Source organism: Danio aesculapii, chromosome 4 (assembly GCF_903798145.1).
Source record: "Danio aesculapii chromosome 4, fDanAes4.1, whole genome shotgun sequence".
NCBI lineage: Eukaryota > Metazoa > Chordata > Actinopteri > Cypriniformes > Danionidae > Danio > Danio aesculapii.
In genome coordinates this window covers 3,423,653-3,446,394 of record NC_079438.1, presented here as the reverse complement: position 1 = coordinate 3,446,394, position 22,742 = coordinate 3,423,653, and the positions used below count along the sequence as shown (strand labels likewise).

The following is a 22,742-nucleotide window of genomic DNA, read 5'->3' as shown; positions in this document are numbered from 1 at the left end:
GTTTTAGCTGCAGTATGGCAGAGGAGCAAGTAAAGGACTCTCTCTCAGAGAAACACAGGTATTGACTCTGTTTTTACACCATTATTTCAACACTTTCTCTGAAGAACAAAGACCAACAACAATGCACTTATTTGTGTTGCTATTGCCTGATCAAATGATGGACAAAGCTTCAGTTTAACTTCAGGAAATGTTCAAAGAGTGTTCATGCGACGCTTTTAATGCGCACACCTTATCATATGACATAATCGCGCCACCGCTAACCCTACCCCTCACAGTGATGTCACTAGCTCCATTGAGTGCAGTGTCAGCTTGCTTATGCAAGGCTGTATCCAGATACTGTTGAGTGTTTTGAGATCATTGTAGATTACAAACAGCTTGAATCTGATGTCATATTTACCAGAGCTGAATATACTTAACGTGTCAGGTTATAAGTCCTGTACAACATCAGAATTAAAGCTGACCACAGAACAGTTTCAGCTTGCGCTTATAGAGGAGATCAAATGAAGATAAACTGGAAGTTCTTTTAGTAAGACTAATGCAAATATTAGAGATGCACCATCTCCATTGTGAAGAACGAAGCTGTTTTCAGTGAAGCAGAAATTGTGCAGAAAGAGAAAGCAGCGCAGCACTCCTCTGTTTACCCATGATTCCTGTGTAGCAGACCTGATCAGACAGACCTTTGGCCAACAATTCTCATATTTGTCTGATAAACTCTTGTAAAGGAGACTGAAGTTTCTCCTGCAGTTTATTCCTCTGGTGTGTTTGTGTCTTCAGTGTGAGATCAGGATTATGTGTGTCCAGCTCTCTGAAGAGTGACTGGTCAAAAGAGGATCCACCAGAGTTCAGTGAGGAAACACCATCACCTGCTCAAAGGTATTTTGTGGTTTACATTATATGTTACACGTAGACTGTTATGTAGCTCCTTAAACATTTGATTTGTAAATAAAGAAAACCACATGCAGGGATAATAGCAAGTTAATTCCTATATTTATTTTCATAATATCTTTCTTTCTGGTACTTAATTTTATTCATTGATGTTCTCGACTGAAATAAAATAAAATTAATTTAAGCTTTGTAATATTTTTGCACAATAAACACAGCAAAGTTGTATGTACCATTGGCCAATGACAGCTAAGAATTAAACTGATGGACTGTGCCTGCCAGGACTCCTGTCAGGTTGCGGCTTTGTGTTGCCATTGTTTTGGCTCTACTACCATGCTCCCTGACCCAGTTTCGCCCCATTGTATTGAGTTGATTCAGGGGTGTCTTGTGACATGCTCCTTTGTTCTGTTTCCTGCCTTTATCATGTACACCTATGTTGATTCTCATTAGTGTGTATATATTTAGGTTTCTGAGTTTTGTCAGTCTAATGTCCTAACACTCCACATTCACGAAGGACTTTAATGTGTTTGGCCAAGATCTACTTCCTGCAGACCCAGAGTGATGGCTTCAGTCTCTGAGTGCCTGCCAATCATGGCTTTAGTCACAAAACATGGCCCATGGCCAATGCCATCCAGGTTCCTTGCTCCACTGGTCCCAATCTGACTCCTAGCTCTGTAGGGTTCTCTCATGATCCTTGCCCTGCCAATACAAGTCTAGATTCTAACTCTATCTGCATTTTACAAGCTACCCAACCTTCCGGCCCCAGACCAGCTCTTAGCCTTGTTACTAAGCCATGCTTTCAGCCACACCCATTCCAGGCTTGCTTCCAGCCCAGTCTCCCCCAGTCCGATGTCCAATAAGGACTCTCTCTCAGAGAAACACAGGTATTGACTCTGTTTTTACACCATTATTTCAACACTTTCTCTGAAGAACAAAGACCAACAACAATGCACTTATTTGTGTTGCTATTGCCTGATCAAATGATGGACAAAGCTTCAGTTTACACCTTCAGGAAATGTTTAGAGAGTGTTCATGCGATGCTTTTAATGCGCACACCTTACCATATGACATAATCACGCCACCGCTAACCCTACCCCTCACAGTGATGTCACCTTGCTCCACTAGTCCCAATCTGTTTCCCCCAGTCCGATGTCCAATAATGTAATGCCAGGATTCTAGTCTTTGATTATGGTCTTCCTTTGGCAATTGCACTTGATAAGCTGGGGATTCTCGTTTGTTTTATGGTGACAACAGAAAAGAGTGAGAAGGATCATTTACCCAGCTCAGGTGGAGAGTTAAACTGAATTGTCCATTTTCGGTTTTTCACCCCTGGTCTGTCTAAAAACATGTCTCTTTTCATGCACCTCACTGGCTTCAGGGTTTCTTGGATATAAATTCTTCAAGTGATCAGAAAACGTTTAGAATTTTTATTTTCATTATTGATGTATTGAATGTTTTATATGGAATGTTTCATGTAAGTGAGCTTAGGGTTGATGATTAACATCTGTAAGAAGTAAATTGATTTAGGTTCATTCAGTTTGAGTGGAACGAGTCAAGTTTAGTAAGTCAAATAAGTCAGTTCATGAGTCACTGTTTTTTGTGAGGTTCTTTATGAAATTGACTGCACATTCAACATACTTTCAATGTACATACTTTCAACATAAAACTTACAGCCCCCTCACACAACCGACTATTGCCAAAAGGAAATACCAACATTAACTTCAGGCCTGGTCCTCTCTCATCTTCCTCTGTTGTCACTCCTCCTTTTATGATTTCAAGAATCAAGACCAGTGTGTGAACGAGTGATGCTTGTTAATACGCATGCCACCAGCCTTGCTCCATTTCCACTCATCTTGGTCTCATTCCATAACCCCCTTCCCACCACATCAGACATTTTTGCCAGCCCTTCTTGGATGGTCGAGCTGTCTCTCTTCAATTGTGGATGGGCAAGATTCTCCACTGTTAGCATCCCAGCACCACAGACATGCAGGTGGCCCCGCTCGTTGTCCTCCTAGCATGGCATACCCCATCACCCCTGAAAGACTGGTGGCACCCCAGGACTGTGCTTACTCCAGGAAGGGGCTGGAACCTTGGTCAATCCACAGACCTGGGGAAAGCCCAGGGAATGAAAAGTCCTGAGTAGCGATGACCTTTAAATATGCTGGGAGCCCTACGGTGGAATCAACTCATCCACCTCTCTAGTATCTGCAACGGCTCCTCTGGCTGCCGGTATGCTGCTGTCCCCTGCTCTTCCCCCTTCCTAGTAGAAAGTAGCAGGCTCTGGCTCAGTGGCAGATGGTGGCAACTTCCCTAGTTTTGCCCACGGCAGTAAGCCCTCCATATCCTGTTCCTCTCCATGCAGGTGGAAGGCAGCAGGCTCTGGCCCCTGGCAGACAGCGGCATTTTTTTGCCGACCCTTCTTGGACAGTTGCTCTCCATCCAATTGTGGATGGGCAAGATTCTCCACTGTTAGCATCGCAGCACCACAGACATGCTGGTGGCCCTGCTCGTTGTCCTCCTAGCAGTTGAGGGTGTCTTAGACAGTTTCAAATCCTCAGGTTTTGGCGACACTGTAATTAAGTTGATGGCTACCAGGCCATCAGGAAGGTGGTGGAGAACCAATAAATAAATAATAGATAAACACAAAACATGCAGTGGCTACCACCAAACTGAATATGAGCTCCAGGCCTGGTCCTCTCATCTTTCTCTGTCATCTCTTCTTTTATGCTTCTGCTCCTCGACACTAGACACTGTTGAGCAAACAGGTGATGCTCATTAACACTTACACCACCAGCCTTGCTCTGTTTCCACATCTTTCTGCCATGCCCCCAATAAACCAATACAATCTCCAGTTCTTTCTGGACTTCGAAAAGCATGATATGGAATTCACTCGTAGTGAGTGGAGGTTGCCGTGGTTAGGAATTAGGAAGTCCTTCTTGCAAGCATGACCAAGCTAATGCAAAATACAAACAACTTTGAGTTTCAGTAACTTTTAAGTGATCGGATTTGGTTCCATGTACTAAGAATGGACATTGTAGCTTTCTAGAGGAAACCAGCAGTATTTAAGCAGGCAGAGATGGAAGGCAAACCAAGCTCTAGACACAGTAAATTCTCATTCCTCCAAGAGATGTAAAAGGATCCTGCAGACCAGTCTGTGGTGAGTGAGCAAAACAGATTAGCAAAGATTTAAACCCCAAAGCACCCTCTTCTTAAACCTGATAACTTGGCAAAAGTATGAGATGCAAGATGTTAATCTTGTTGAACAGTTTGTGACACTACTTTCCCTCTGGTCTCTTTGTGTCACCAGTGTGAGTTCAGGATCATGTGTGTCCAGCTCTGTGTCTCTGAAGAGTAACTGGTCAAAAAATCATCCACCAACCCTCAGAGGGAAAGAACCATCATCAGCCAAAAGGTTTTTTGTATTTTACATTATTGGTCACACAGGGACTGCATTGATCATGTGAAACATTCCTGAGAGTCTTTCCTGGATGAATCAGTTGTTTGAATTGATGAATCAATGACACTATAATGACTTTTGTGGGGGATTATCTCAGCTAAATCTAATCCATAACACAGCACATGTCCTGACTGTCTTCTTATTATGAGCAATGCAAAACATTTATTCTTTTCAAGTTTTCAAGATATATCTGTATTGTTTGCCTCAAAATGTATTGTCACAGTAGTTTTATTTGTTAACAGTGTTGAATATGAGTTACCAGAACCAAGATACAGGACTCACAGGAGGCACAAGAGTTTCACAGACAATCTCCTGTGGATCTTCCAGGTGGGAAAAACTCATTTTGATTTATATTTCAAATTCATATTATAACAGACCAAATGGTTATTTCTATGGTAAAGATCCTACTTTTGTAACACGTTTTCATATCCCACTAAAACGAGGCTAAATTTGGGCTGTGAGTGAAAATCAAATAGATGTCTATCAATCGTCTAAAGCAGGGGTCACCAATCTCGGTCCAGGAGGGCCGGTGTCCCTGCAGAGTTTAGCTCTAACTTGCCTCAACACACCTGCCTGGTTGTTTCAAGAAAACCTAGTAAGACCATGATTAGCTTGTTCAGGTGTGTTTGATTAGGGTTGGAGCTAAAATCTGCAGGACACTGGCCCTCCAGGAACAAGTTTGGTGACCCCTGGTCTAAAGCAAATACACAGATTACACAGACTTTACATGTGTTTACGACATCACATTCCTGTGTTTTTGATGACTGGACTAGTTTTGAACTGTTTTTAGACGTCTTTTAGATTTTCGTGGACTGTTCAAATTTACCTTTGTTTTAGCTGAGCCGTCTTTGTTTAGATGCCTGTTAAATACTTTTATACCCGCAACATGCCTGTGCAAATGCACCATCAGGTTTCTTATTATACTAACTCCTAACCCTCTCCCCTACCTTTGACCCACAGCCCCTTCCTCTAGCCCTGAAGTCTGTCATTCGCCCTCCCCCTTTTTTGCCTGCCTCTGCTAATAATGCCAGTACACCTCATTCCCCTTTATCTTCCCCATGCTGAAAATCACCAGATCCCAGCTCGCAACTCCTCCCGCTCACAGCGCAAGTCACAGAGCCCACAATGGGATATATGCACAGGACTTTAATTTTCAGTAAGCCACCTCAAGCACTTCCTGTGAACTGTTATGGTATTATAAATTTCCGCCTTTAAGATCTGGTGTCTTTTTAAAAAATCTATGATTTTTACTGCCTCATTGAGATATGATATGCGTGGCCTCAGACCTGACAAGAAGCATTGCGTTAAATTCCGTCGATACAGCACCATGACATTAAGTGTTATTTATTTATAAGCTAATTTCGAAAGGTGCGCATGCTTAAGATTGAACACGGCTGGTCCATCATTAGCTAATACAATATCCACTTATGAGTCAATTCCTAACTCACCTTAAATAACCACAAATTCTTACCTCTGTATCTTCATTTTGAAGAATCGCCCATTCCACCCCTACTCCTATTCCTTTTCTAGACAGGGCGGCACGGTGGCCCAGTGCTTAGCACTGTTGCCTTACAGCAAGAACATCACTAGCTCAAGTCCTAGCTCAAGTCCAGCCGATGTTTCTGTGCAGGGTTTACGTGTTCTCCTCGTGCTCGTGTGGGTTACCCCCAGGTTCCCTGGTTTCCTCCCACAGTCCAAAGACATGCGACATAGGTGAATTGACCAAATCAAATTGGCACTATAGATGAGTCAGCAGCATATTTCCACACCTATTCATAATTTTACATTAATAAGGGGGGGGGGGCTTCTTGAGATCTGCCCGAGCTCAAACGCTCTTACCTTTCTATCGGGAGTGAGCCTCGAGGGCATTCATCTGGGACAGCATGCCAAACATGCTTTAATACCAATCATTAGCTAAGGGTGAACTCTGCTGCTCTGGTGAAATATGCTTATTTATTTTACTATAGTATTTTCAGTGGAGATTCAACACTCCCTGTCAGTTGGTGTGAAACACATTGTAACATACCTTGATTCTCCAGTGAGAGACACATGCACAGTGTTAGCATAGTGGTTTCCAATACACATAAACATATTCATACCATCCCCTTCCCCCAGCATTATTATGTTTACTATTAATTTATGTGTAGATTTGTTTCTTATGTTGTACCTTTATACCTTTGTTATTGTTTTTCTGGAGTTGGTTTGATCCAAATGGGTGGGGTATGGAGTATAACAGAGAGCTCAGCCCCACAAACTGCTCAAACTGAGCCTGCTTGTCTCTCAGAGTAGACTGTGGATGTAGAAATGTATGTGAATGAACTTTTTTTGTGGTTAAATATAATTTATCTAATTTCTTCAATCATAGAATCTTGAGAACAAAATTGACAGATTTGTGAAGAATGAACTGGAAAAGTTTATGAAAATCTTACAAGAAGAAAACAGACAAGACTTTGTAAAGGATTTTAATGACAACAGATGCAGAATCACAGAAGCAGCTCTTGATCTCACACTCTTCTTCCTAAGAGATATGAAGCAAGAAGAAGTTGCTGATACTCTCGAGGGTAAGAGACTCATGACCGTCAGTTTGTCACTTACAAATATAGCTGGAAAAGTCAAGACTAAATCAGTTTCTTTGCTCCTGTGTTTAGGCGAGCTGTTCTTCATCAATCAGTTAAAATGTAGCATGAAGAAGAAATATCAAAGTGTGTTTGAAGGAAATGCTCAGCAAGGAGACTCCACACTTCTGAATAACATCTACACAGATCTCTATATCACTCAGGGTGCGAGTGAACAGGTCAACACTGAACATGAGATCAGACAGATTGAAGTTGCTTCCAGACATCATCAGGCACTAGAGATGAAGATTGAATGCAAACATTTGTTTGAAGCACCTGAACAAGACAAGCAGATCAGAACTGTCCTGACAAAAGGAGTTGCTGGCATCGGGAAATCAGTCTCTGTGCAAAAGTTTGTTCTGGATTGGGCTGAAGGAAGAGAAAATCAAGACATCAGCTTCATATTTCCTCTTCCATTCAGAGAGATGAACTTAAAGGAGAAAGAAAAACAAAGTTTAAAAGACCTCATAACTCAGTTTTTCCCAGAGACTAAAGGACTGAACCTTACAAGAAGCACACGATTCAAAGTCCTGTTCATCCTTGATGGATTGGATGAATTTCGTCTTCCTCTTAACTTTGCTGGTAATGAGACGTGTCGTGATGTATCTTCAGCAGTCTCTCTGGATGTTCTCCTGACGAACCTCATCAAGGGAAATCTGCTTCCTTCTGCTCTCATCTGGATCACCAGCAGACCAGCAGCTGCCAGTAAGATTCCTGCTGACTGTATCGACCGGCTGACAGAGATACGAGGATTCAATGATGCCCAAAAGGAGGAGTACTTCAGAAAGAGACTCACAGATCAGAATCAGGCCGGAGAAATCATTGATCACATTAAACAGTCAAAGAGTCTCTTTATTATGTGCCACATCCCAGTCTTCTGCTGGATTTCTTCCACTGTTCTCCAGAATGTATTGACCGAGAAAAGAAATACTGAACTGAAACACAAAACCTATGCTGAAACACTGCAGGAATCTCCCAAGAGTCTGACGCAGATGTACACACACTTTCTATGCTTTCAGATCCAGCAAAGCAGAAGAAAGTATGATGGAGAAAACACACCAGATGCTTCCTGGGATCCAAACTTCATCCTTTCACTGGGGAAACTGGCCTTCCAGCAGCTGGAAAGAAACAATGTGATCTTCTATGAGAGCGATCTGAAAGACTGTGGCCTTGACGTCTATAAGGCATCGGTGTACTCAGGCATGTGTACCCAGATCTTTAAGGAGGAGAAAGGAATCATTCTCGGTACAGTGTACTGCTTTCTTCACTTGAGCATTCAGGAGTTTATTGCAGCGCTTTATGAGCATCTGTTTCTAGACATCAACAAGAAAGTTTTATCTAATTTCAGAATGAGAAGAAAAAATAAAGGCATGACTGATTTGCTGAAGACTGCAGTGGACAAGGCTCTGGAAAGTGAGAATGGACATCTGGACCTTTACCTTCGCTTCCTTCTTGGTCTGTCACTCCAGTCCAATCGACAACTCTTGCAAGGCCTGTTGACACAGCAAGACAACAGTGACCAGACCAAAGAGGAAATAATTTCATACATCAAGCAGAAACTTGAAGGGAATCTGTCTCCAGAGAGATCCATCAATCTGTTCTACTGTCTGAATGAACTTAACGACCAAACTCTGCTGAAAGAGATTCAGTCTCACCTCAGTAGAGGAAGTCTGTCATCTGCTGACCTTTCACCTGCCCAGTGGTCTGCTGTGGCCTTTGTGTTATTGACCTCAGAAGAGCAGTTGGAGGATTTTGAGCTTCAGAAATTCAAGAAATCAGACGAGTGTCTCATCAGACTATCAGCAGTCATCAAAACCTCCAAAAGAGCTCTGTAAGTCAAAGTGCTTTCCTTCATCTAAGAAATAATCAATTCTTCCTTCTAAGGAATACAGTGTTAAAATCAGCAGATTTTTTACACCATCATCGCATCACCTATGTGGTTTTTGTGACTGTAGACAAAACAAAGACTTCAATAAATACATTTAATGGAACAATGCATAAAACAAGGCCCACAAAAGTGAGTGTACATCAAAGCATATATATTGGCAACATTTTAAAATGGTTTATAACCAGGGTGTGCTTAACTATTAAGCACATGCGCATTTACGATTACAATAAAAATCGTGCATCAGATACATCACTTAAAAAGCACTTTTGCGGACCACCAGAACTGTTGGCATTTCATTTACTGCAAACTCGTAAATTACTTAATGCTCCACCGTTTCCATGTGTGTTCTTAGTTGTGTAAAATAAAGCATGTGAGCAGAGAGTTGTTTTCTGCAGACAGGAGATCCCGAGGTGCTCCCAGGCAAGCCGAGAGACATAATCCCTCCAGCCTGTCCTTGGTCTTAACTGGGGTCTCCTCTCGGTTGGACAAGCCTGGAACAACTCCCTAGGTAGGTAGGTGTCCAGGAGGACTTTGAATCAGATGCCTGCTCCACATCAGCTTGCTTCTTTCAATTTGAATGAGCAGCGCCTCTACTGCGAGTTCCTCCCGGGTGACAGAGCTCCTTTAATGGTGCACCCTGTACTGGAAAGTCATTTCATTTGTATCCGAGATCTTGTCCTTGTAATCATAGATGAGAGTAGGAATGTAGATTAACTTGCGTGCTTTGCCTTTTGGCTCAGTTCCTTCTTTATCTATGAACAGTAGTTGATGTTACTGATGAGGCAAAGCATTCTTGAACAGTACAGTTGCTGAAATATAGTAAAAAATGAATTTGAGAAATGCAGATCTGCTCAGCATCTGTTGTTATCCTCTCTCCTTGAGAATAATTCTATAACTGACTTGTTGATTTGCATGTTATATTTGAGCAAAAAATTTGAGTCGTTTTTTTGTAGGAGTGGAATGATCGCAAATATTCCACCTCTTCTGGAGCAGATTTTAGATGCTCTTCATAAGAAAACGCAAAACAGGAGAGTTCAGGAGAGCGGTGGTGCAACAGTGGACAAGGATGAAGGATGAGGAGGCAGGTTCATGAAACCATGAAAAGAGTACAGGATAGATGGTCAGGGAGGAACTGACTGGGCAGGTAACCAGGGAGGAACACAAAGCCAAGGTATGGATTAATGGACAACTAAGGCAGATCCTGTGGAACAGGATAAACAGCTTGGCACAGAACTATAGTGGAGCTTGTAAAACACGAAGAACACCCAGAAGCAAAAGCCGCCCATCTTTGTGAAGCCAAGGATCATCACTGATGACAGAAGCACAGAAGACAACGTCCATAGTGTTGAAGTTGATGACTACCATGGTGGAGGTAAAGTGGGTTCTGGAGTGAAGTTATAGACTGGAACAGGTTCAGGAGCAGAGTTGCCAACTTGAATGGGCTCTGGATTGGTGTTGTGCCAAAACTAGTGGTGGGTCTGACAAACTAGAGACTTGTTTCAAACACCTGTGGATTGCCTGGGTGTCCTTACTTGCTGTATTCACAATGCATGGAACCACCACATTAGCATCTGCAAAAGCAGAGGACTGTGGATTGAGGCAGAACAGTTGGTGGCCATGATGTGGCCACCATAACCGCTAGGGGGAATGTTAGCCATCTTGTAAAATGATTCTTGGCAGGCAGTCATTTTGGGAAGGTACTGAGGGTTAGCGGTCATGACAGGTGTTGAAGCCACAAGCAATAAACTGTGGGAACTGCTGTGCTTAAGATTGCTGAATCTGATGTACTAGAGAACATTGAAATGGCATATGTTTTACTGGGAAACACCCATACACTCTCACATTCACAAACACACACATACACTACAGCCAAAACAGACTGTTGGAGAAAACCCAAACAAATATGGAACCTCCAAACAGAAATGCCAACTGCTAACCACTGAGCCATCACACCGCCTATATATATTAGGGGTGTAACATAACTCTGAAGGGTTGGACTATTTAAAAATCTAAAGGAAGCCATTTAATTTTGTTTCATAGACAAATGCTTTTTTCTTTGTCCATAAAGTTATATATAAGTATAAAACCCTCCAGATGAACACATACATATTGTGTTTGTCCTCTACACAGGCTACAGTGCTGTAATCTCACTGTGCGGTCTTGTGAGAGTTTGTCTTCAGCTCTACAATCCTCAAACTGTGTCCTGAGAGAGCTGGACCTGAGTAACAATGACCTGCAGGATTCAGGAGTGAAGCTTCTCTCTGATGGACTGAAGAGTCCAAACTGTCAACTGGAGATACTGAGGTCTGAGATCAAGGACCTGATTGATTATTTTTATTTGTTTGTTTATTCAGTATTTTTTATTACATCAAAGGAATCACTGAAAATCACGCTGTTAATGTAACCTATGTTTTTCATTCTCAGATTGGTCATGTGTAAGTTAACTCCTCAGTCCTGTCAGAATTTGTCTTCAGCTCTACAATCCTCAAACTGTGTCCTGAGAGAGCTGGACCTGAATAACAATGACCTGCAGGATTCAGGAGTGAAGCTTCTTTCTGGTGGACTGAAGAGTCCAAACTGTAAACTAGAGATTCTGAGGTCCGAGTACAAGGATATTGAATTGTTTTTCATTAAGTTTTATATTAAAAGTCACCTTTTAATTTAGTTTTTGTTCTTCTTGTTTAGGCTCTGCATGTGTAATCTCACTGTTCAGTCCTGTGAGAGTTTGTCTTCAGCTCTACAATCTTCCAACTGGTTCCTGAGAGAGCTGGACCTGAGTAACAATGACCTGCAGGATTCAGGAGTGAAGCTTCTTTCTGATGGACTGAAGAGTCCAATCTGTAAACTGGAGATACTGAGGTCTGAGTTCACATTGCACAGCCCATTTTGTAAAGTAAAAATGTTTTGTAGCTCTGGCTCGTATATCGTACAACACATCAACTGAATATCAGTAATTACTGAAAAGAAATTAACATTTTCACACAAAACAGTAGTCAGAAAACTACTATACTAACTTTAACCCAAAGCTAATTGTGCTATAACTCCTGAACACAAACAAGTATCTTCACCAAATTTGGTACACATATGTAAGTAGACATTTAACGGTGACAGTACAAAACTTGGCCGCCGTTAGCCAATTAACTTTAGACCACCAATTAAACAAGGTTAGTAATTAGCATAGAATTTTGAAAGAATCTGCAGTTGGGGCAATTTCGTTTTGTTATTTTAAGTGTGTAATTGATTATGTAATACACAAAGTTTTGCACAGGCACCCAAACCACATATTATATGATAGGCCTGCTCCTAATGAACACTTTGACGTAAAAACCCTTGCAGTCACTCAAAAGGTTCATTAAATATACCTCAATATGTGAAAAAACTACTTTTTTGTGAAATAATCCTCATTTATCTTGGTCAATCATAATGAAACAAGTGTATGAATCTCTGGACTGCCTAGATCAGGGGTGCTCAATCCTGTTCCTGGAGATCTACCTTCTTGCAGAGTTCAGCTCCAACCCTGATCAAGCACAACCAAGTAGGATGTGAAGGAGCATTTGGCAATTAAAGATGTGAGGTGTGTTTGATAAAGGTTGCAATTAAACTCTCCTGGAACCAGGTTGGGCACCCCTGGCCTATATCAATAATTATTAAAAATGGTTGAACTTTGCACTTTGGATAACTGTAAAAGCCTCATTTACAAAAAAGCTGTGCCTATTTGCACCTACATCCCTGTAAATGCATAGGGAAAACTGAATACTTTGTGAAATCTGGTGTACACATATGACATATTATTGTAAACAAGCAGTTGCAAAGTAGTCTTGGTGTGAACGAAACAAGTGTCAATCTCTAGACGGCCTAGATCATTAATTTTGACACCATTATCATTTTTAGCCCTGAGATGTCACAAGACCACACACTGGTTACTACTAGACCTTGTGGATTTTTCTGTTCATTAATTGTTTGACCATTTAAAATCACGGAAATTCCAGATAATATAATTATGAATGACATTTGGCATGGCATGAACACTGTTATTGCATTTAAAATGAAATTTAGTCAAGAGTTATCTTAATTTAGTTACAAATTTTCAAATTGTTTATTACATTCTATGATTACATTGAATCTTGAAAATGAATTCAACAGAAAAGGCTAGTAGTACGCATTTTATTACTTTTTGTTTATTTCTAATATTTATATAACACAATATTTGCATATATGCATGCTAAATGGCTATTATTTATATAATTGTTTAACCATTTAATTTTTCTTTTTGTCTGTGTGTGAGAATTTTGTCCATCGTTGATTTTAGTTTCAGCCATGAACTTTTGGTTGTTAAAGACCTAAACAGTGTCAGTTTCATGAAGGCCCTTAAACACTTGAACCCACCTATCACCACTTGTGGCTTTAATTAATATAATTTTTTCATGTTTTATCCTTTATCAGATACATTACCTAAAATCACACAATTAATGTAACTTGTGTTTTTCTTTCTCAGATTGTGCATCTGTAAACTTACTGTTCGGTCTTGCGAGAGTTTGTCTTCAGTTCTTCAATCCTCAAACTGTGTCCTGAGAGAGCTGGAGCTGAGTAACAATGACCTGGAGGATTCAGGAGTGAAGCTTCTCTCTGATGGACTGAAGAGTCCAAACTGTAAACTGGAGAAACTGAGGTCTGCATTCAAAGTACTTTTTATTGAATTTCATTAAGTTAATTATTAAAGGTCACGTTGTTATTTTATTTTTATTCTTCTTCAGAGTTTCCACATGTCATCTTTCTGTTCCGTCTTGTAAGAGTTTGTCTTCAGTTCTACAATCCTCAAACTGTGTCCTGAGAGAGCTGGAGCTGAGTAACAATAACCTGCAGGATTCAGGAGTGAAGCTTCTCTCTGATGGACTGAAGAGTCAACACTGTAAACTGGAGACACTGAGGTCTGAGTTCAAGCATTTAGTTATTGATTTTTTTCATACAAATTACTATGAATTAGACCATTAATGTATTTTATTTTCCTCTTGTCCAGACTGTGCATGTGTAATCTCACTGTTCAGTCTTGTGAGAGTTTGTCTTCAGCTCTACAATCCTCAAACTGTGTCCTGAGAGAGCTTGAACTGAGTAACAATGACCTGCAGGATTCAGGAGTGAAGCTTCTCTCTGATGGACTGAAGAGTCAACACTGTAAACTGAAGACAATGAGGTAAACCGTTTTCCACTTACCAACTACAAAAACATAGTTACATTTAGGGCTGTGCAATAATCACCATAAAATTATTAATTTAAAGTTGTTCTTTTTCTAATGTACCGCAGTATGTCTAACAATTCAAGGAATCATTGAATGTTAAATATCCATCCATCTTCAAATACAAATGCGGGGCCAGGTCGTAAGCAGCAGTTTCAAAAGGGAATCCCAGACATTCATCTTGCCAGATACTTCATCCAGCTCCACCAGGGGGGTCCCAAGGTGTTTCCAGGCAAGGAGAGACATAGTCCTTCCAGCATGTCTTGCGTCTAGCCAAAACCACTAACTCAACTGGCTTCTCTCATTGTGAAGAAGCAGCAGTTCAGAGTTTTTCCTTGGTGACAGGGCTCCCTGTCTTTGCATGTGCCCTGCCATCCAGCAAAGAAAATGCTAATTTCAGCCGCTTGTATCCATGATCTTGTCCTAAGGAACACAGATTGACTGGTAAATCGAGAGGTTGCTTTTGGCTCAGCTTCTGCTTCATCACAAGTGACTGGTACATTGGCCACATTGCTACTGCTGCCACAGTGCTGCCACACATCTGTCAATCTCCCTGTCCATCCTTCCCTTTCGCATGAACAAAATCCCAAGATATTTGAACTCCTCTTGGAGTTTTCTGAAGACCTCTTTTTCTGGTTGAGCACCATGGGCTCAGACTTGGAGGTGTTGATTCCCAATACACACTGAAGGCAAACAGGAAAACATCATCTGCATTGAGTTGAAAACCAGCCTGTTAGAGTCTAACATGCATCAGGAACAAATCTGACTTACAGCCAGCAATGCGAACCAAACTCCTGCTCCTTTCATACAGAGACTAGATAGCTCTTAACAGAGTGTCATGAGCAACATGGTCAAATGCCTTATCCAAGTTCACAAAGCACATGTTTACTGGACAGGCACAAACCCTCCAGCAACCTAGAGAGGGTATAGAGCTGGTCCTGTGTTCCATAGCCCGGACAAAAAACTCAGGTCAAGGTTTTGCTATCGGCTGGATTCTTTTCTCTGGTACACTGGCATAGACATTTCTTGGGAGGCTGAGTAGTATGATCCCCTATAGTTGGAACACACTCTCCAGTTCCCCTTTTTAAAGGTGGCGAGCCCCACCCCATTTGCCTACCTCAGGGACATTGTCCCTGAACTCCATGCGAGGTTGTAGAAGCATGTCATCCAGGATAGCCCCACCTCATGCAGATACTTGAGGTACTCGGGGTGGATGTCATCCATCCCTGCTGCCATGCCACTGTTGAGCTTGCAGACTACCTCAGTGACTTCAGCTTGGTTCATGGACAAGTCAATCCCTGTATTCCCAATCTTTGCTTCCTCAAAGAAAAGCTTATCAGTGGGTTTGAGGAGATCTTCAATGTCTTCCTTTCACCATACAACCACATCCTCATTTGAGGAACCAGTCTCCACTTCTACTACAAATAGTATTGGTGAAGCACTGCTTCCCCATCCAGAGGTGCCTGATGGTTTGCTAGAATCTCTTTGAGGCAAACCCTTTCATGATCTCTTTCCGAGCTCTTCCCAGGTTGAGTTTTTGCTTCTACAACTGCCTGGGCTGCAGCACTCTTCACCTGTCGATACCTGTGAGCTGTCTCACAAGCCAACCAGGTCTGGTAGGACTATTTCTTCAGCTTGACAGAATCACTTATTTCCACCACAACATACACCAGAGGCCTTACACCAACGGCTCCTTGCACCCATCTAGACAACGAAACCTGTTCAGCCCGACATTGCGACATGTGAAGAGATGATGTCAATCATAGAGGACTTCTAGAGGTATACATAATCCTGGACCAGGCCATATCCAGAGCAGATGTTGTGATGGTCATGGAGGAGTGGAGAACATGAGACTGATTCCTGAAAGACCCCAGTGACAGAGTATCCGCATTGATCATGTGGCCTCAGGGGTTGATCAATTGAGAAAAGTAATCAGGTTTTCATCACTGGTGTTCACATGAGCTGAAACACCAGCATTTTCATGTGTGATTGTCCAACTGTGTGATGTGGACTATTGCTGTGTTTGTAGATTGTCTGGCTGTATGGTGACAGAGGAAGGCTGTGGTTTTCTGTCTTCAGCTCTGACTTCAAACCCCTCACACCTGAGAGAGCTGGATCTGAGCTACAATCATCCAGGAGATTCAGGAGTCAAGCTGCTCTCTGAAAAACTGGAGGATCCAAACTACACACTGGACAAACTCAAGTATGTGAATTATTATTGCCCTTGTCCTTTTACACTTAATGGCTTTAAAAACAAATGATAAATACTTTTTTGAAAAGTAGTTTTCTGTGAGAGTTGTGGGTTTTGAAGATTCAGAACATACAAGCCATTTTGTCTAAGTAGAATAGTTAAGTATGTAAAGAAAAGACCTCTTTAGGTCTGCTATGAAAGGTTTAATGGCAATTCGTTTTATACAATATAGCATATATATATATATATATATATATATATATATATATATACAACCCCAAATCAGAAAAATTTGAAATGGTATGGAAAGCACAAATAAAAAAAGAAAGAAGTGATTTCTAAATTTAATTTGACTTGTATTTCAATTCAGACAATACAACAGCACATTATTTAATGTGTTCCTTGTGATCTTTCTTTAAATAAACACATATCCCAATTTTGGTTCTTGCAACACATTTTTTTAAAAGTTGGAGCAGTAAATCTTTCACCACTTAAAAGACTTTTGGGGACTGAGACACCAAGTGATGAAGTGTTTCAGGTGTATTTTGTCCCATTCTTCCTGCAAACAAGTCTTAAGATGGTCAACAGTACAGGGTCTTTATTCTTGCATTTTGCGCTTCAAAATGAGCAGCCCATTCTCTATTGGAGACAGGTCAGGACTGCAGGCCAGCCTAGTACCCAGGAGCAGAGCAAAGTGAAGGGGTGTCGCGGATGCCATCCTCACTATTCTGCTGCCCCAGGCGGCCACCTAGGTCGCCTCTATGGATGCCCCGGCCCTGCAAGTACTTGTATCTTCTTCATCCACAGCCAGGACTTTGTAATGTGTGCAGAATGTGGTTTTGCATTGTCTTGTTGAAATATGCAGGGGCGTCCCTGGAGAAGAAGGCAGCATATTGTGCTCCAAAATCTCTCTGTACTTTTCAGCATTAATGGAGCATCACAGTAGTACAAGTTACCTTTGACAAGGGCACTAATACAACCCCATACCATGACAGACCCTGGCCTTTCAACTTGTTGCTGGTAACAGTCTGCGTGATCATTTTCTTCTTTGGTCAAGAGCATGCAGCATACATTTCCCCCCTAAAGAATACCTGAAATACTGATTCATCTGAGCACAGTACACGTTTCCACTGTGTGATAGTTCATCCCAGATGCCTCCGAGCCCAGAGAAGTTGATGGTGCTTCTGGACAATGTCAACATATGGGTTCCTTTAGCACAGGACAGTTTAACTGGTATTTGTTGATGTAACTATGTATTGTAGTACTTCACAAAGGTTTGCCAAAGTAGCGAGCCCATGTGGTGATCTGGCTAATAGATAAATGAGGATTCCTCAGTGCTGCCTGAGGAATCAGAGATCACGGTTGATCAGCTTAGGCTTGCGTCCTTATCATTTACACACTGAAATTCCTCCAGATTTCTTCAATCTTTTAATGATGTTCTGCACTGTTGAAGATGAAATATCCAAATGTCTTCCTCTCTTTTCTTGAGTAACATTGTGTTTAAACATTTCAATCATTCTCTCTCATATTTGTTGGCAATTTTGCGATCCTCTGCCCATCTTTACTCCTAAAGGACTAGACCTTTTTGGGTGCTGCTTTTGTACCAAATCATAATTACAATCACCTGTTGACATCACCTGTTTCAAACCACATCATTAGTCAATGTAGTCCATCAATTTTCCTGATTCCTAGCCATAAATTGCTCCTGCTCCAACTTTTTTTGGAATGTGTTGCAGGTCTGAATGACAGGAAAGAATGTATATTTATAAATTAAATTAAGTTGACCAGACAAAACATGAAATATTTTGTTCATATTGTCTACAATGAAATACAAGTCAAAGTAAATTTGAAAGTCACTATTTTCTTTTTATTTGCATTCTCCATACTGTCCCAACTTTTCTGATTTGGGGTTGTGAAACCCCTCTCACTGCAGAAATAAATGTGCACCTCAACTTTCCTGTTTTCACCAAAATTGTTGGTCAGGAGTCAATATACATGGCCGGGCAGCTATAGTGTAACCTTTGGTCAATTATGCCAATGCCAAACATCAGTTTCAATGGTGCAGCAACAAAAATCTCGGGCTGTGGACAATGTGAAAAAATTATGTTGAGTCCACCTTCACTGTCTTTTCCACATCTGGGAGAGTTACGGTGTGGAGAAGCCCCAAAGGAGCATACCACCCAGACTGCTGATGCCCAGAGTGAAGCATGGGGGTAGATTAGTGATGGTTTGGGCTGTAATATCATGGCACTTGTGCTAGATGGGAATGTCATTGCCAAGGACTACCGAACCATTCGGGGGGACCATGTGCACCCAATGGGTCAAACATTGTATCTTTAAGGCAGTGCCATGTGAATTTGAAGAATTATTGTTTCACTTTCATGGTCCAATCCCTGTATATATTAAAAATAATGGATAATAATGTATAAATATATCCATACATCATTAACCATTATTTTTAATGCCAAACCTTTAGACTCATTTGATCTTTACACTTGGGGGTCTGCTAAAAATAAAGTGTTTAATGTTTGTTTACTGACTGGATGTGAATCTGTGTGTGTTTACAGTGTGGATCATGGAGGAGAAAATAGAATTACAGCAGGATTGCACAAATGTATGTCTACACACACACACACACACACACACACACACACACACACATTGGTATTGGTGGTTTATAAGGACTCTCCATAAGCAAAATGTATTTTTTTTTACAATTAAAGACCTCTGATTATATGGCCTTCGCCCACCCCTACCCTAAACAAAACCCCCAAAGGAATAAGTTTTAAGCATTTTGACTTACAAGGACTTAAAGCATGTCCTCATAAACCACCTCAATGTTGTAATACCTAGGCCAGGGGTGGGCAAACTCGGTCCTGGAGGGCCGGTGTCCTGCATAGTTTAGCTTCAACTCTACTCAAACACACCTGAACATGCTAATCAGTGTCTTCAAGATCACTAATTATCTATAAGCAGGTGTGTTTGATCAGAGTTGGAGCTAAACTGTGCAGGACACCGGCCCTCCAGGACCGAGTTTGCCCACGCCTGACCTAGGCCATACCATTATACAGATTTCTGTTCTTGTAAACCAACCAACCATTGCATTCACACACACTCTCTCACTCACACACACACACACATACAGCTTTATTGAGTGTTGTTGTCTTATAAAAGTGTCTCTTCTTGTGTTCAGATGCCTGTTTTCTCACACTGGATCCAAACACAGCAAACACTCGTCTCATTCTGTCTGAGAACAGAGAGGTGAAGCGTGTGCTAGAGAAACAGTCGTACCCTGATCATCCAGACAGATTTAATTGTCCTCAGGTGTTGTGCAGAGAGAGTGTGTGTGGACGCTGTTACTGGGAGATTGACTGGAGCGGAGATGATTATGTGTTTATATCAGTGTCATATAAGAGCATCAGGAGGAAGGGACGGGGTGTTGAGTGTGTGTTTGGACAAAATGATCATTCCTGGAGTTTGATCTGTTGTCCTGACAGTTACGCAGTCATGCACAATAACAGATGTATTGAACTCCCTGAAGAGTTGATCAGCAGTAGGATAGGAGTGTTTGTGGATCACAGTGCAGGAACTCTGATCTTCTACAACATCTATAGAGACACAATGAGCCTCATCCACTCAGTCCAGACCACATTCACTGAGCCGCTCTATCCTGGGTTTAGGGTTGATTATCCTGGATCGTCAGTGAAACTGTGCTGAAGACTGTGCTTAATCCTCCAGCTGAATGTGTCAGAAATCTTCATCTACACTCACTTTATTAGGTACACCTGTCCAACTGCTCATTAAAGAAAGGGGATTTAAGTGACTTTGAACGTGGCATGGTTGTTCATCTCTGAAAACACAACACATCCAACCTTGAGGCGGATGGGCTACAGCAGCAGAAGACCACACCGGGTGCCGCTCCTGTCAGCTAAGAACAGGAAACTGAGGCTACAATTCACACAGGCTCACCAAAACTGGACAATAGAAGATTGGAGAAACGTTGCCTGGTCTGATGAGTCTCCATTTCTGCTGACACATTCGGATCAGAATTTGGCATCAACAACATGAAAGCATGGATCCATCCTGCCTTGTATCAGCGGTTCAGGCTGCTGGTGGTGGTGTAATGGTGTGGGGGGAGATTTTCTTGGCACACTTTGGGTCCATTAGTACCAATTGAGCATGGTGTCAACGCCACAGCCTACCTGAGTATTGTTGCTGACCATGTCCATCCCTTTATGAGCACAGTGTCTTCCATCTTCTGATGGCTACTTCCAGCAGGATAACGCACCATGTTCATAAAGCACCAATCATCTCAGACTGGTTTCTTGAACATGACAATGAGTTCACTGTACTCAAATGGCCTCCACAGTCACCAGAGTTCAATCCAATAGAGCACCTTTGGGATGTGGTGGAACGGGAGATTGGCATCATGGATGTGCAGCCGACAAATCTGCAGCAACTGTGTGATGCTATCATGTCAATATGGAGCAAAATCTCTGAGGAATATTTCCAGTAGCTTGTTGAATCTACGGCACCAAGGATTAAGGCAGTTCTGAAGGCAAAAGGGGGTCCAACCCAGTACTAATAAGGTGTACCTAATAAACTGTAGACAGGAAGATCAGTGTATGGGTGTGTGTTGATCACAGTCTTTTGAAAGTGGACATTTTTTCATTGTATTGTCACATCAATTATGTTCATCATTACTGAAAATTACCTTCATGACGTACCTTTCACATACAAGATTTATTGTGTATATATTTGTATATGCTTGATTTTTTTCTCTGTTGTTGGTCGACAATAATAAAATACAGTGTGCTATTAGTTAGAAATAAAAAATGTATTTGATGATGAATATTTAACATGTTTAAATACTATATGATACACTGTGAGCAAGTCTTTCTGGTGTATTGACAGCCATGTCAGCATACCAAAATAGAGGAAGCCTGCATACTCCTGGAGGTCTGTGGAGGAATTGCATTGGGGGGGTCAGGGGTGTTAAAGGGCACATAGTTGACCTCTTTTTTATGATTTAATATTAATATTCTGGTTGTTCTGAGTGTGCCAGTTCAGGTTCAGTTTAAAACACAATTCAGATAGTTTTATTATAATGTGTTAAAAAGTGTCATGTTGGGGGCGTGTCCACAGCTCGCTGATTTATGGGTGTGTTGCTTCACATGTAAATTAGTTTCGGCTTCCCGCCAACGTAACAAGGGGGCGGAGCCATGAGCTCACCTGCTCTGCGTTTGCAACAGAGACAGGCAGACTGAGAGGAGCAGGAGTGAGAGGATCAGCATTCAGTCGTACATGTTCGACTCTGACACAGACCAAGCAGAGAGAACAAAATCATTTGTGTCTTTGTACAGTTTTACAGCCAACTGTGTGCTAGTTTCAAGTGCCGAGCTTGTACACAGAAACTAATAACCACGCACACTGAATTAACTTTGACTGAGGCACCGGATGCGCCGCTCGAAGACGCGACACGGCACACCAGACACTCTCTGTGACGCGGCAGAAACATGAAGTGTCCCGAATCGTCGTTTTTAAATTCTAAACATAGGTTTCTGCAGCGGTCCGCGGCGCCCAGCCGTCGACTTGAGTGTACCCTGATAGAAACCGATGTTTAGAATTGTAAAACGCATGCTTCGTTAAGATCAAGGGAGCTTCTGGCATCGCGAGAATGCAAACGGCTGAAGTTAGGTAGACTCAATGAGAAGTACACATGTTTGCAAACCTACTCTAAGATACAACCAATAATTCTGATTAGAGCGATAAATGGGAGAATATTGATCTTGTGTTGAGCCCAATGAGCCTTGCATCTAAAAATAGAGCTAGCGTGTTCCTTTAGTGATATCGCTTCCACTCGCGCTGAAAATGGCGGACGTGAATCAACAAACTGAGGATATGATGACGCACCTGTCAAATATTGGTGGGGGGGGGGGGACCGCTCTCCTACGTCAAGTAGCGGTCGATTTGAAAACAGCTCCAATTGGTCCACCATTTTTATGTTGTTCATTTGAAAAAAAGCACTGGGTGTGTTTATATCAGCCCAATATGACGGTCTATACACCATACATGCACATATGGCTGTCCAAACAGCTTGAAAAGTAGATTTTTTTACCATAGATGCCCTTTAAATCATAAAGTAAACAAACACAAGGATCCATATATGTTTAAAACAGGGATGCTCAACCCTGTTTTTCCTGCAGAGTTCAGTTCCAACCCTAATCAAACACACCTGAACCAATTAATTAGGACCTGGACAGCACTTGATCATTACAGGCAGGTGTGCTTGATATGAAATCTGCAGGAAGGTAGATCTCCAGGAACAGGGTTGAGCACCCTTGGTTTAACACTTGCTAAACTAAAGGTACCCAAACTCGGTTCTGGAAAGGCCGATGTCCTGCTTAGTTTAGCTCCAACTTGCCTCACCACACCTGCATGGAATTTTCTAGTATACCTAGATAGAGCTTGATTAG

At 41.7% G+C, this 22,742-nt stretch overlaps 1 protein-coding gene across 1 annotated transcript; it reads left to right on the top strand.

Annotated features, from left to right (window-relative positions):
- The first annotated feature begins 756 nt into the window (after positions 1-756).
- LOC130222666 (NACHT, LRR and PYD domains-containing protein 12-like) lies at positions 757-18,997 on the top strand. Its single transcript, XM_056455195.1, has 13 exons — positions 757-873; positions 4,190-4,294; positions 4,582-4,666; positions 6,705-6,900; positions 6,988-8,785; positions 10,973-11,146; positions 11,267-11,440; positions 11,528-11,701; positions 13,338-13,511; positions 13,597-13,770; positions 16,105-16,278; positions 18,834-18,880; positions 18,990-18,997. Exons 4-13 carry the CDS (start codon positions 6,756-6,758, stop codon positions 18,995-18,997), a joined length of 3,042 nt encoding a protein of 1,013 aa, XP_056311170.1. The 5' UTR covers positions 757-873; positions 4,190-4,294; positions 4,582-4,666; positions 6,705-6,755.
- Positions 18,998-22,742: the final 3,745 nt, after the last annotated feature.